Source organism: Octopus sinensis, linkage group LG16 (assembly GCF_006345805.1).
Source record: "Octopus sinensis linkage group LG16, ASM634580v1, whole genome shotgun sequence".
Lineage (NCBI taxonomy): Eukaryota > Metazoa > Mollusca > Cephalopoda > Octopoda > Octopodidae > Octopus > Octopus sinensis.
The window spans coordinates 27,728,703-27,743,762 of record NC_043012.1 but is presented as its reverse complement, the minus strand read 5'-3'; the positions used below and the strand labels follow the sequence as shown (position 1 = coordinate 27,743,762).

Sequence of the window (15,060 nt, the reverse complement as noted above, 5' to 3'; positions counted from 1 at the left end):
ACGAAACGTTTGCTTAACATGTTTCTATGGATGAATGAATGTAGGTATGTATATACGTATGTACACATGTAATATATATATACTTATATATATTATTATGTTGTATATTATATATATATATTATATATATATATATATATATATATAATCCACGGTCGGATCAGTGCATTTTACGTGCCACCTGCACGGAAGCCAGTCGAGGCGGCACTGGCTTGGCCACGATTCGGATGGTGCTTTTTACGTGCCACTGGCTTCCGTGTCGGCGGCACGTAAAAAGCATCATCCGAATCGTGGCCGAAGCAGGCCGCCTCGACTGGCTTCCGTGAAGGTGGCACGTAAAATGCCCCAATCCGACCGTGGCCGATGCCAGCCTCGCCTGGCTCCAGTGCAGGTGGCACGTAAAAAGACCCACTACACTCACGGAGTGGTTGGCGTTAGGAAGGGCATCTAGCTGTAGAAACATTGCCAGATAAGACCGGAGCCTGGGGCAGCCTTCTGGCTTCCCGATCCCCGGTCGAACCGTCCAACCCATGCTAGCATGGAGAACGGACGTTAACGATGATGATGATGATGATGATATATATATATATATATATATAATATATTATATATAATATATATACACTTATATATATTATATGTTATATATATATATATATATATATAATATTATATATATACTTATATATATTATATGTTATATATATATATATATATATATATATATATAGACACAGTAATACCTCACATTATGAGGACGTGCTTTACGAGACACCGAGTTCTATTCACGAGTTTTCGCTTAAAGATAAAAGCATACTCTGGGAACGAATTTACTCATACGTCGAGGTGTTGCTATAATTTTATATAAATTAATTAAATCTTATAAGATTTTTAGAGTATACACAGTAATTGGTAGTTATAGTAATTATTTAATTTATTGAGTATTAAGTATAATTTATTGTAGTTACTTTAATAATAAATCTTATAGTATAGTGGTTCTATTCTTTAATTGTGACTTCATTCTATTTACATTTATTGATAAACTATAACTGTTTCCATTGACAATTTCTATTCACTATTTTCATTGATAAAATATATTAGTAGTTTTTCATTGTTAAAAGAATTCTTCATCTATTTATTGTATTTTTGTTAATAACGTAATTCCATGAGTATTCTTATAAAAGCTTTAAAGACGTTTTTCGTTTTAAAATTTTAGTTCAACACAAAGCCTTGGAAAGCTAAGTAATCTATTTCTTTTTAAAATTTTAAAATTTAAAATATTTTAATAAGTCTTATTGTATTATTTTGTATACTATATAAATACTGATTGTTATGTAATGATTTAGCTGTTGAAGTTATGTATATAATTATTAGATTTTAACTCTACATTTATTTGTAAGATTTTATTTAGCCAAAGAGACATATAGATCGTTAATAGTTATACGATTTTTTAAAGTTAGGTTTCTGGTTTTAATTTGATTTTAATCTTTAATTTTTTTTAATATATCTCATAATTTTGATTGTATAAGTATTTAGTTGTTGAACATATGTATTTCATTATTAGATCATAACTATACGGTTTTTGTAAGTTATTAATTAGCCAACGAGATATATTGATCGTTAAATAGTTATAGGGTTCTTTTAAGATAGTTTATACGTTTACAATTTGCTTTTTCATCTTTAATTTTTTTTTATCTTTTAATTATTTAATATATTTCATAAGTAATAATGAATAATTAATTTATTTAGTTTTTTTAATATGTATATATTTATTGATAGAGATAATTTTAGATCTTAAATATATTTATATATATTTATTGATAATAATTTAGTTATTATTCAAATATTTTATAATATTAGATTTGGACTTAAATTTAATAATATGAAGTGTTTAATTTTTTGATTAATTTTTTGTTAAATAATTAGGTAATTAGATATTGACTATAACTGAGATTAGATTATTCGTGAGTTTATTATGTTTTTTTAAAGCCATTTTATATCTGAATAGATAAATACATTTTCTAACTATCTTTACCTTAAAAATTAATATTTAACATTATAATTGGATTGTATGACATAATCATAATCATTAAAGTTTCTAGTTTGATAATAGATTTTTTATTATTTTATTTATTTCTTAAATAATATTGTTTAAATATATTTGCTTATTTATTTAACTATTATCATTAATCTGAAGATTGACTATAACCATAATTCGAATTTATAATTGAATTTAAATTATTGTAATTCAAATTAGGTTATGGCCATGAAACGTACGTAGTGGTTTTACTTATCTTATAATAAACTTTTTATACTTTTTGATAGTTATATATAATTGTAAAAATATATATATATAAAAAAATATTTAAAAAAATTTTTTTTTATTTAAAAAAATATTTAAAAAATATAAATAAAAATATATAAATATAAATTAATAATTTTAAATCTAAATAATTTAAATTTTAAATTTTATATATTTTGTAAATTATTTTTATTTTTATGTTTTGGTTTATGTTTTTCAGTTTGATTTGCCTAATAGTGGTTTTATTTCTAATTTAATATATATTTATACTGTGAAATTAGATTTAATCCTAAATCTAATTTTTCCCTGTAAAGTTGGATTTACTCCCTAATATTATTATTATATATATATATATCTGCCAAACGATGTCCAAAAGCTAAGATTTTTCTCTCATTTTTCTTTCCGTCTCCTTACACTTCATTCGCCACTAATACTTGAAATGTATTATTCACTAACAGCTTGTTTTTTCATTGAAAATGTCCCTTCAAGTATAATTTTAATTTTAGTCCTATCTCATAATTTCATTAAGATAGTTATTCGTTTCTATTCGTTTATCTTCGTTTTTCAATTCACATTCATTCTTATCCCCATAAAACATTGCTTCCTTAATTCTTCTCATTCTTAGTTACATATTTCGTCTTGCTCATTTGAGGCCTGTTCAACCTTATTACTATTTTCGTTTCTGTCCCCATTACTAAACTTGCTTCCGGTCACAGCTATCTATTTAAAAACCCCTCAATTTCATGTGGTTCCTTACATTCATTCCTCTGCCAAACAATGTCCAAAAGCTAAGATTTTTTTTCTCTCAATGTATTATTCACTAACAGCTTGTTTTTTCATTGAAAATGTCCCCTCAAATATAATTTTAATTTTAGTCCTCGTTTTTCAATTCACATTCATTCTTAATCCCATAAAACTTTGCTTCCTTAATTCTTCTCATTACATTCATTCTTATCCTGATAAGAACTTCGCTTCCTTAATTCTTCTCATTCTTAGTTCCATATTTTGTCTTGGATGCTCGTGGTGCACTCGCCCTTTTCTACCCCCACCACCAATACTGGATACCACCATCTACACCAGATATCCCTTCTCCCACCACCATTACCTGTGTCTATTCTTGCAACCACTCCTACTCAACAGGCTATCCTCCATATATTACCTGCACTTCTCTCTCTCCTAGGACGAATGCGGCCAGTGCAGCTGCTCATCAACCCACCCACTTAACCAGTTACCTTACGTTTCTTTCTGTTTAGAAATCTCTCACTAACCCTACCAGTTATTTCTTCTCCCAGTTCCCCCTCCTCACTGGTGCTATCTTACGTTTCTTTCTGTCTAGAAATTTGTCACCACCCCTTCCAGTTATCGTTTCTCCCAACTCCCCCTCCTCACTGGTGCTGTTCCCTATATTACCTGCACTCTCTCTATCTCTCTTTCTCTACCTGTCCCCTTCTCTCTATCTCTCTACTGTGACAAGCGCAACCAGATTCGACTATATTTCATTCCATTTTCATTGTCTAGAAATATGCCAACAACTACCCATTTCCTTGGCCTTGGGAAGTAAATGTAAAAGCTATTCGGCTGTCCATGCATGCTTGTCCCTGTGTGTGGTTGCGCCTGTTTTCTCTCTTTCTCTCTCTCTCTGAACCCTTCCCCGATGGTGATACCCTCCATTATACCTGCAATCCCACTCTACTTGGACAAATGCGATCAGCTTTTAGCTGACGCCCCTAACCTAACATTGGAATATCCTTATTTCAGCTACACCGCTAAAATCTACTTCATTCAATGACCATAACGTTTATGCTTACAACGCTGCTAACACCGGCTCCTACATCCGGTAGGGGCAGCAATCTAACATGCTTGAATGTTGTCAGGTCAGAAGAGAGATCAACGAAACATCCCTAAAAAATGAACACCACAACAACCCTCTTCTACAAGAAGATGGACAGGAGCTTCAGCTAGGGTCCTCACAGGCAAGGCACATAGGTATAAAGTCTTCTGGCAAGGTAACATGGATGGTGTAGGGGGTGTTGGCATACTCCTTGCAGAGGAATGGGTGGATAAGGTCATAGAGGTTGTCAGTATGGAAAGCAGATGTTAAACGATGATGATGACAATGATGATGATACACACACACACACACAAACAGAATGGGATTTATATATTATAGATATAAACACAGGGTGTCCCAAAATTAAGGTAACCAAATTTTTACAATTTTACCAAAGCAAAATTATTGTTATATTTCGGGTCTGTTTGTTGCAATGTAATGGTAAAGGAAACACAATTACGATACTACCACTTCTGTTTCGAATCAAAGCTTTAAGTCTAGGTTCAAATGCTTCATACCTGACACAGCTGTTCTTGCAGAATTGAAGCCCATTTTTGGTGCGGTTCTGCCTTCAGAGCATCAAGCAAGGCATGAGGGGTGCTTGAAACACTCATCTCCAAAATGGACCAAAGAGAAAATTCCAACGGGTTGAGATTGGGGCTTCTTGCGGGCCTTATGCCCTTGGTTATGAACAATGGAATATTTTTCTGAATACAGTGTTGTGTCTGTTTGGAGCTGGGTTTTGTTGGAGGCTCCAAGGTGCACCTTGAAAGTGCTCATTCATCCAGGGAAGCAGTTCAGTTTCCATGAAGTCACTAATGTATTGCTAGGTGCTTATCTTAACACCTGATGGCACAAGAAGTGGGGGAGACCTTCCAATGGCTATCACAGCTGCCCAAACCATAACTGACTGTGGATTTTGATGTCGATTTACAAGTTTACCATTGATGGAGCCAGATACACTCCAAAGTCAATCATACTGGTGGCTTACTGTCTGTTCGATATCAAATTTCTTTTCATCAGTGAACACCAGGTTGGGCAACATGCCTTTAGCAATCTGATGCAGGATAAGTCAACTTCCCTCCAGTTTCATGGTTTTATAAACTTGCGTGAGCTCAAGACGGCAGATCATCTTGTAGAGGTGGCTCCTGAGACCCTCCTTCAGCACTTGATACATCGATGTTCAATTCCACTGTTTCTGTTCTTTTCTGGTGCTAGAACATGTAGCTTCAAATTGTTTGGGTGCTGGTACCTCAAGTGTGTCATACAATACTTCCATAGAGATTTCATTCCTTGTGACTGTTTTTTCCGTGAATCTTTTCTTAAGCTGGTTCATATGTCTTTTGTATTGGACATTTTTTTCCTTTTATCAGAAATAACATTCTTCCAATTTGTTTAATTATTACACTGTCCTCCCCCTATCTCTACCATATCTATAGGTTTTCAAAAAACATTTTTTCACATAACTTGAAGAATTCTGAAATATTTTTGTAGTTTGCTTTTTAATATTTTCACTTACCAATTTTCAAACTTATCAGATCTGATCTTTCTCGCTAACATCAATTCCGCAGGTGACATTCCCCATCGTGTATTTGAAATAGGTGTTACTCAGTATACTCTTAGAAATTGTTGAAGTGCAAAATCATCCATCACTTGTTTGCCTTTTTCAATGCCCTCTTGAAAGTTTCAAAAAATTGCTCTGTTTGTCCATTCAACCTTGGATGATACAGCAGAGTGGTGACATGTTCCGTGACAAACATTTTACAAAATTTTGTGAACTTGTCCGACATAAATTGAGTTCCAGTATCAAACACAATGGTGTCTGGAATACCATATCTGGTGAAAAATTCATGTAAAAAGCTTGCTGTAATCACTGATGTTGGCTTTTTACATTTATACATTTCTAGCCACTTTGAAAAACTGTCCACAATAAGGTAATATGAAACCTTAAGTGGACCTGCATAATCAACATGCAATCTGGGTAACCTGTATGAAATTCTTTCAATAATCGCGTTTGTAGTGTGGTTGGCACTACGACTATTTCTGCATACATTAACACATTGTCACACAGTGAGAAATGGTTCGCATTTGTGTTGCATATATTTTTATCTCTTTTAGCCATCAGCATTTCTTTCATTTTTATGAGAAATTTATCGTTTTCCAATTTTCCCTAATTGTAAAATAAGACCATTCATGAATGACATTATACAAAACCTTTTTAATTTCATTTTCTGCTCACAAAGCAGCAATCACGGTATCTTCAAATGCTTCCACATTTTTCGAAATCAGTCTCGATAGACAATTTGCATGTCCTAGTTTCTTGGATGGTATATACTCCATCTTGAAATCATAGTTTAATAATATCATACCCCAGTGTTGTAACCTATAAGTGGTATGGGTAGGAATTCTTTTTTTCAACCAAAATGGAGGGTGATCAGTCTGTGGTCAAAAACTTCTACTGAGTTAAAATCTGTGAAATTTTTTCATGGCAATAATAATTGCTAGAGCTTCTTCATCAATTTGACAATAATATTTCTCTGCTGCTATCAGAGATCGTGAGGCATGAACCACTGCCTTCATATTACCTAATAACTTACTTTCTATGGTGATGCTGAAAAAAATTTTGAATTATTTTATATCTATTTGAATTTACCTGCAATTAAAGTCACTTTGCAACAAAAATTAGGTAATACATTTAGTCAAGAACCTTTTGATAAAATATTACATTAACATGTTCATAAATAAAAGAAGTTGTTTTATGAAACCCATCTGAATTCATAATTATTTTAGAATTTAATTGAAGCATACAGAACACGTTTTTTGCTTAGAAATATAGTAACAAAGGGGATAAATTTTTTACCAAACAGTGTATCAGTTTTTGGTTATAATTATGCTATTAATTAACTCTTTACTCTCTTTTTTACTCTTTTATTTGTTTCAGTCATTAGACTGTGGCCATGCTGGAGCACCGCCTTTATTCGAGCAAACTGACCCTGGAACTTATTCTTTGTAAGCCCCAAGTACTTATTCTATCGGTCTCTTTTGCCGAACCGCTAAGTTACAGGGACGTAAACACACCAGCATCAGTTGTTAAGTGATGTTGGGGGGACAAACACACACATATATATACACTTGCCCAAGGTGCCACACAGTGAGACTGAACCCGGAACCATATGGTTGTTAAGCAAGCTATTTACCACACAGCCACTCCTGCACCTATAGACTCTTAAATTTTTGTAATGTTTTCTCTATATACATCTCCAAGTACTGGTAAAAACTAGAATTTTTGATGAAATACAGTTAGTCTAGTATAAAAATCACAAAAATATAATTATGAGTTTGGATAAAAGTTGCTAATATGAAGTAATGACATTTGGTGTACATTGAAAATGATTTTCAGTAGAAAATCCATTTATCCCTTCCATTAATGTAAGGAAGGTGTCACCTTGATGCAGAAAATACTCAACAGACTTTACTTGTAAGCTCAATAGTTTTATCAGGCCCATATCACTAATGAAAGCACCAAAGTAATGATGAAATAGATGATCATTTCAATCTTGCTCAGAATCAATAAAACCTGATAACTCTTGCATACAGATGTCACTGTAATATCTCTATGACTATTTCCTCAAAGTACAAGCTCTCTTATCTAATTACACCATTAATAAATAATAATAAAATAAATCATTAATAAATAATATCTCTGAATTTTAACTCACTGTTTGGAATATACCTGTCACAATGCTTGAAAATGAAGACAAGGAAAAATATGTAAAGTTTGCTGGATAAAGAAATTTCCATATTGCAAACAGAAAACCTTTTCATATGATGTTTGTTCTAAAATGAAGCTAAACTTTATCACTCAAAAAAGTACTTAGATCCTGCTTTATGGCCTATCACAATAACAATTGGAACTGCACTTATGTGTGGGTCAGGTCTTGCAGTTAGTTGCAGAACAGGACATTGAGTGAACAACCACATGATCACAATATTTTTTTAAGCACAAATAACTACTTAGATTAAAAGACAATTTTATTTTATTTTTTACACAAAACTACTAATTTTCACAATAATCCTACCAATACTGAAAGCATTATAAGCATTTGAATAAACAAACTCAATTTTAGACATTTTCTATTCAATCAATACAAAGACAGATCTTTTGACTAAGAAAATTTTTAATGATTTTAAAAGCTAATTAAGTACTACAGTATGAGTCACATACTTATTGCATTAGCTACTTTCAAAAACTTCTTATGAAATGTGTGGAGAAAAGGAGGCAAAAATACTATCCAAAATAAAAATTTTGAAATACAAAAATTCCAAAGGTATAAAACAAAATATTTTTTACCTGATTGGCAATTTGCTGAGTAAGTTGTAAAACAACTATGAGAGCTTCTTGTTCCTGTGGTGTGATTCCACCATGAGCATGGTAACTACCAAATGTCTGAGAGGGAACTTCACGGCGAAGACTTACATAGTACTGATTCAGAGAAAGAAAAATGTGATCCCAAGATACCATTTGTGTAGAACCTCCTATAAACAGATAATGAAATACACTCGTTAAATTGACAAATTTATATCAACAGTTGGAAACAAATTAATAGTAATATGACTCAGTAATACTTCTGTGTTTGTGACAGATTCATTACACTATGTTTATTTTATGGCTGCATATTTACATCTCCTGTGTGAAAAGCTACATTTGTTCTATTGTATAATTTTGTTCATTCTATGTTTGATGGTTCACTATCAAATAACCACTTGTTTTATCTCTAACTAAATTTGATAATTTTTCTTCTATTTTGATTTCGATAAAGGTTACTTACAGAGGGGGAGTGCTAAGCAGTGATAAATAAAATTGTAATGTTATTATCAGTTCGAATATGGTTGAGGTAGATTCAAACTGGTGAACAAGCTATTTCCTGCATTTTGTCACGGAAAATATATCCCTTTTATTGAGAAATGGTGTGTATACACCTATATCAACTCGTAGTGCCACCTACCCAGACCATGAGATGCAAGTATTGTGGAGTAAGTATCTCCTCTTCAGTCACAGACACCAGGCAAGCAGTGCTACATGCTGATTGAAGAGACTGACTCATGCTTTTCCAGTTGCTATACGGTGACTGACAGTGCTGTATACACACCATTTGTCAACAAATGGGATATATTTTCCATGACAAAATGTAGTGAGTAGCTTGTTCATTGATTCAAGTGTACCTCAAGCCTATTTGGACTGATAATAACATTGCAATTTTACTCATCACTGCTGACTGCTCCACCTCTGAGCTGCTACACAGTGCTGCTACACAGTGCTGCCAATCACCATATGGCAACTGGAAAGGCATAAGAGAGTCAGTCTCTTCAATCGGAACATAGTGCCGCCTGTCTGGTGTCCATGACCAAAGAAGAGATAACTACTCAGAAATGCTTGTATCTTACGGTTTGGGTAGATGATGCTGCAAGCTGATATGTGTGTATACACAACATTTATCAACAAACAGAATATGTTTTCCCTGAGAAAATGCAGTGAGTAGCTTGTTCTCCAGTTCAAATGTGCCTCAAACATATTTGGACTGATAATAATATTACAACTAAAGGTTTCATCAGTAATTTTAAATATAAATAGAAATGGATAACTCTGTTAGAGTAAAACAAACTTCAGATTCTTGAATACATAACCCACTACTGTTATTATAGCATATCACTAGTGTACAAGTTACTCCTGATAGTAGCAACACATAATAAAAAAGAAATTAAAAAGGACAGCAGATTAATTCAATTATAGACCAATAACAGGAGAGGGAGTGACAAATATTTGATTTTCTATATTTTTTAAGATGGAAGGTGTTTAACATGATGAATAACCCAGGGATTAAAAATATTCTCAAAACAAAGTAACTCATTGCTATTTTTATTTAACAACACAGTGAACTAGCAGATGGACAAAAAGGACCATTTCTATGAGCTTCTTTTGCAGACTACCTCAACAATGAAAGAGAATAACATGATCATGGCTGATGGCTTCAATAGTTGTATTGGGCAGCACTCCAAATTTAATCTTATGGCATGCATGGAAGTTACAGCTTTGGTATAAGAAATGATGAGGAAACAAGGGTGATAGAGTTTTGTGATGCAAATGACTCACTGGTCTCTGCAATACTAACTTCAACGAACTTGTCAGCGATCTGATTATCTATCAGTGAGGTAGACACACCTGCCAGATTGACTACATTCTGACCAGAAACAGTGATAGGCAGATGCTTGTGAATGCAAAGTCCTTCCCAGGTGAAGAATATATAATTCAACATAGATTAGTGCTTCAATTCGACCATCTCTAAATTTCTGGCTGTTTGAAGTATCCTTAAGCTTCTGTATCCTCCTTTTCCATGTCAGTTTATGTCTGTGAGTCATTCAAGCACTAAGACACTAAAATCTTATGGCACTAAAATAGACATATGACACAGAAGACAACTGGGAGTTCTTACATGATAACCTCTTGAGTACAACAGACTAAATTTGTGACTGGTGCAAAACTCCAACTAGACCAGGGTAGTATGGTCGTGGGACAGTGAGGCAGGCAGGGCCATAAAATAGACAAGACAGTTTTGGAAAGAGTGGAAGAAGGGAGGTAGCAGAGAACGACATCAAGCAGATAAAAAGGAAGCTAGGCGTGACAGCTTTATCTAGCAAGAGCAGAAGCAGAAAAAAAGAAGTACGCATACGAGGGACGTTCAATAAGTAATGCCTCTGACTCACTTGCAGTTGTTTGATCTAGCTGAAATTTTGCATGTGCAATCATTTATATCTCTATAGAGTAAGTAGCAAATTACAGCTCTGAATTAATTGTGGTTTCTGATTTACAGGTGTTTGAACCGAGTCAAGTGTGAAATGGAGCCTGTTGAGTGTCGAGCAGTGATCCGGTTTTTGTATTTGAAAGGACGCACACCACGGGAGACTTTTGATGAAATGAAAGTAACTTATGGTGATGATGCCCCTTGTAAAACGCTGGCATCGTGAATTCAAATATGGTTGGAACTCTGTGAAAACAGCTCCCAGATCTGGTCGCCCCCTTCTGCCATTGATGAGGCATCTGTCCGTCAAGTTGAGGCTGCCATTTTGGAAGAGCGACGCATAACTATTCGCCAAATAGCCCATGAGGTCAAGATTAGTACCAGGTCTGTGGAAACTATCATTCATGACCATTTGCATATGCAAAAGGTGTCTGCCAGATGGATTCCCAGGTTGCTCACACCTTTCCAGAAGCAAGAACGCGTCGAGTGCTCGAGGGTGAATTTGGAGATGTGCCAAGATGAGTCAAAATTTTTCAAAAGACTGATTACACAGGATGAAACCTGGGTCCATCACGATGATCCAGAGACCAAAGCCCAGTCAATGCAGTGGAAGCACCGTGACTCACCCCCTCCAAAGAAGGCAAGGGTGCAGCCCTCCGCTGGCAAGGTCATGCTCACAGTCTTCTGGGACCAGGACGGAGTAGTGATGACAGATTTCCTGGCAAAGGGTACCACAATTGCAGGAGCCTATTATGCTTCACTTTTGAGGAAATTAAGAGAAGTTATCAAAATCAAGAGGCGGGGCAAGATCAGCAATGGCATCCTCCTCCTGCAGGACAACGCTCCGGTTCACAACTCGCTTGTCGCCAGATCAGAAGCACAGGCGTATGGCTATGAACTCCTCCCCATCCCCCTACTTTCCTGACCTTGCACCCTCTGATTTTCACCTCTTCCCAATCATGAAGTTGTTTTTGAAAGGAAAACGTTTCCCAGATGATGCAGCCTTGATTTCTGAAGTCACGTTGAGGTTGGAGGACCAAGCTGGGTTCTTCTACAAAAACGGTCTCCAGAGCTGCATCAAACGATGGGAGAAATGCGTAACTCTGGGTGGTTCCTATGTAGAAAAAGACTAATAACTGTGCCAAGTTTCGTTGCTCTACTGCTATGGGAAGTGGGTCAGGGGCATTACTTATTGAACGCCCCTCATAAGAAATGTTTTAGTGTGCAAGAGAGTGGACTAAAGAGAAACATGTGAGTGAGAAGTGTGTAAATATAGAGAGTGGCAGTTTGCACCTAGAGACTCTGAAAAGAAAAGCCATGTGGAAGTACGACTATGAAAGGTTATTAAATGCGGGAATGTATGAGAGAAAAGACTTCCTAATGTAAACCCAACAGAGAGACCAGCAAACCTAGTTGACATCAATATGATAGATAAAGTGCTGAGATGCTTAAAATATTTGGTGGTGCAGTGTATGGTCTTGTCACCTGTATAGGTTATCAGGTTATTCAGGAAGGTGCCATACCTAATGACTGGTGTAGCAGGATTATAGTCAGCTATTACAAAGGTAAAGGGGAAGCCTTAGATAGAATCACAGAAGTATCAAAGTCTTAAATAGAATCACAGAGGTATCACACATTGCTGAAGCAGATCAAGAAGGTTAGGGAAAGAACCAAAGCTCAATTAACTAAATACAGAATTAGACTAGATGAGATGTAATTTGATTTTGAACCAGGTTAAAGTACTACTGATACTATCTTCTGAGACAACTGCAGAAATATTTAACTAAGAGTAAAACATTGTATTTGACATGCACTGACCTGAAGAAAGCCTTCAACAGAGTCCTTCACTCTGTGATATGCTGATCTCTGAGGAAACTGGAGGTAAACAAATGACTCGTGAAAGCTGTACAAGCCATGTACAAGAGTGTTGTCAGTAGAGAGAGAGTTAGCTATGAGTACAGTGACAAATTTAGTGTACAGGAAGGTGTTCACTACAGCTAGGTCCTCAATCCTCTCCAGGCTATAACAGGAAAACTGAAGACTGATTGTCCCTGGGAACTACCATATGCTGATGATTCTGCTCATATAGCAGAATCTGTAACAGAATGAGAAAATAATTTCTATTAATAGGAAGAAACAAAACCAGGAATCAAAGAGCCTCAAAGTTAACTTCCCAAAGATCAAAGTTCTTCTAATCATGAAACAGATATGACCTACACCCTTCTAGTAAATGGTCCTGTTTGATATGAAGGAAAGGTGTAAGCAGGAATTCCATAAGGTGTGCCTAGCGCAAACTATGGACACACAAGGTGTCGTGGAATCAAAGTAAAGTTCTTTTTCTATCTTGCAAGTTCACACAGCAACTTCATTAGTACCAGTGATACAAATAAAGTACCCAGTACACTCTGTAAAGTGATTGATGTTAAGAAAGGTATCTAACCACAGACACCATGCCAAAACTGATACTGGAGCTTGACATGCCCTTACAGCTCACCAGATCCTGTTAAACCATCCAACTTATACCAACATAGAAAACAGACATTAAATGAGAATGATGATGCTTACCAGAGTTCATGCTGTTCATTTTCAAAAGATTATAGCAGTGCCAAGCACACTGAGGGCTATTTGCCAGACCTGTTAACATTTTGATATAAGGCACATACAGAGAAGAAGGCAACAGATCTCCAGCTAATCGTACAAATTTGTGAAGAGCAACCTATTGGGAAGAAAATGAACACTTGGATGTAAAACAGAGTAATTTTACAAAAGCATTTTATCCAGATAACAATACAGTAATGAAAAATATGTACTGTAAACTTGAAACAGACAATAATCAAACAAAAACAAAAAAAAAAAATATTTAAAAACCTTATATTGGCATAATGACTTTCCATAGACAACAAAATTTTTAAAACTATCTTTCTGCAAAATATGTAAAAGTTTAATGATAAATTGAAGTCGTATTCAGAGTTACCATTTTTTTATCATTACTTATACCTTTCCACATTCCTATATAGAAGATTAGGTGAATGAGCGTAAAATAGTCAATTTTGTTTCTTTTGATTATGACATAATTGGTGTTCCGTACTTTGTTTCTCTAGAATTCCTCAGTCAAACTTACATATGCACATTCAGAAACATCTTATTGACCAAATTCAGTTTTGACTTAACTCTTCTATGGGAAAACTCAACAGTCTTTTTTCCTCTGTTTATGCTCGCATAACATCTTTTTAGTCTCTCTTAACTTCTCCCCTTTTGAGAATTAAATTCCACCCAGAGTTTCTTACTTTTAGGGTTCAATTCCACTGTTTCCATTCTTTTCTGTTTTCTGGTGCTAGAACATGTAGTTCCAAATTGTTTGGGTGTTGGTACCTCAAGTGTGTCAAACAATACTTCCATGGGGATTTCATTTCTTGTGACTGTTTTTCCTTGAATTTTTTCGTAAGAAAGTTAATATGTCTTTTATGTTCGACATTTTTTACTTTTACCAGGAATAACACTCTTCCAATTTGTTTAATTATAACACTGTCCTCAGAGCTATCTTTACCATATCTATAGGTCTTGAAAAAATTTGTCACCTAACTTGAAGAATTTTGAAGTATTTTTGTTGTTTGCTTTTTTCTGCTTTTTCACTCAGTATCAGCTTATCGAAAACAGATCTGATCTTTCTAGCAAACATCAATTTGTGGGTGACATTCCAGATGAAGAATTCTGAAATATTTTTGTAATTTGCTTTTTGATATTTTCACTTACCAATTTTCAAACTTATCAGCTTATCAAAAACAGATCTGATCTTTCTCGCTAACATCAATTCCACAGGTGACATTCCCCATCGTGTATTTGAAATAGGTGTTACTCAGTATACTCTTAGAAATTATTGAAGTGCAAAATCATCCATCACTTGTTTGCCTTTTTCAATGCCCTCTTGAAAGTTTCAAAAAATTGCTCTGTTTGTCCATTCGACCTTGGATGATACAGCAGAGTGGTGACATGTTCCGTGACAAACATTTTACAAAATTTTGTGAACTTGTCCGACATAAATTGAGTTCCAGTATCAAACACAATGATGTCTGGAATACCATATCTGGTAAAAAATTCATGTAAAAAGCTTGCTGTAACCACTGATGTTG

General features: G+C 34.8%; 1 protein-coding gene across 1 annotated transcript in view; it reads right to left on the bottom strand.

Annotated features, from left to right (window-relative positions):
- The window catches only part of LOC115220281 (nuclear pore complex protein Nup205), a 222,260-nt gene that overhangs the window by 108,690 nt on the left and 98,510 nt on the right, over nt 1–15,060 (bottom strand). The window contains exons 12-13 of the mRNA XM_029790391.2: nt 13,496–13,646; nt 8,485–8,669 (exon numbers count right to left, since the gene is read on the bottom strand). Of these exons, the coding sequence (XP_029646251.1) occupies nt 8,485–8,669; nt 13,496–13,646 (336 nt within the window). The remainder of the gene's footprint in view (nt 1–8,484; nt 8,670–13,495; nt 13,647–15,060) is intronic.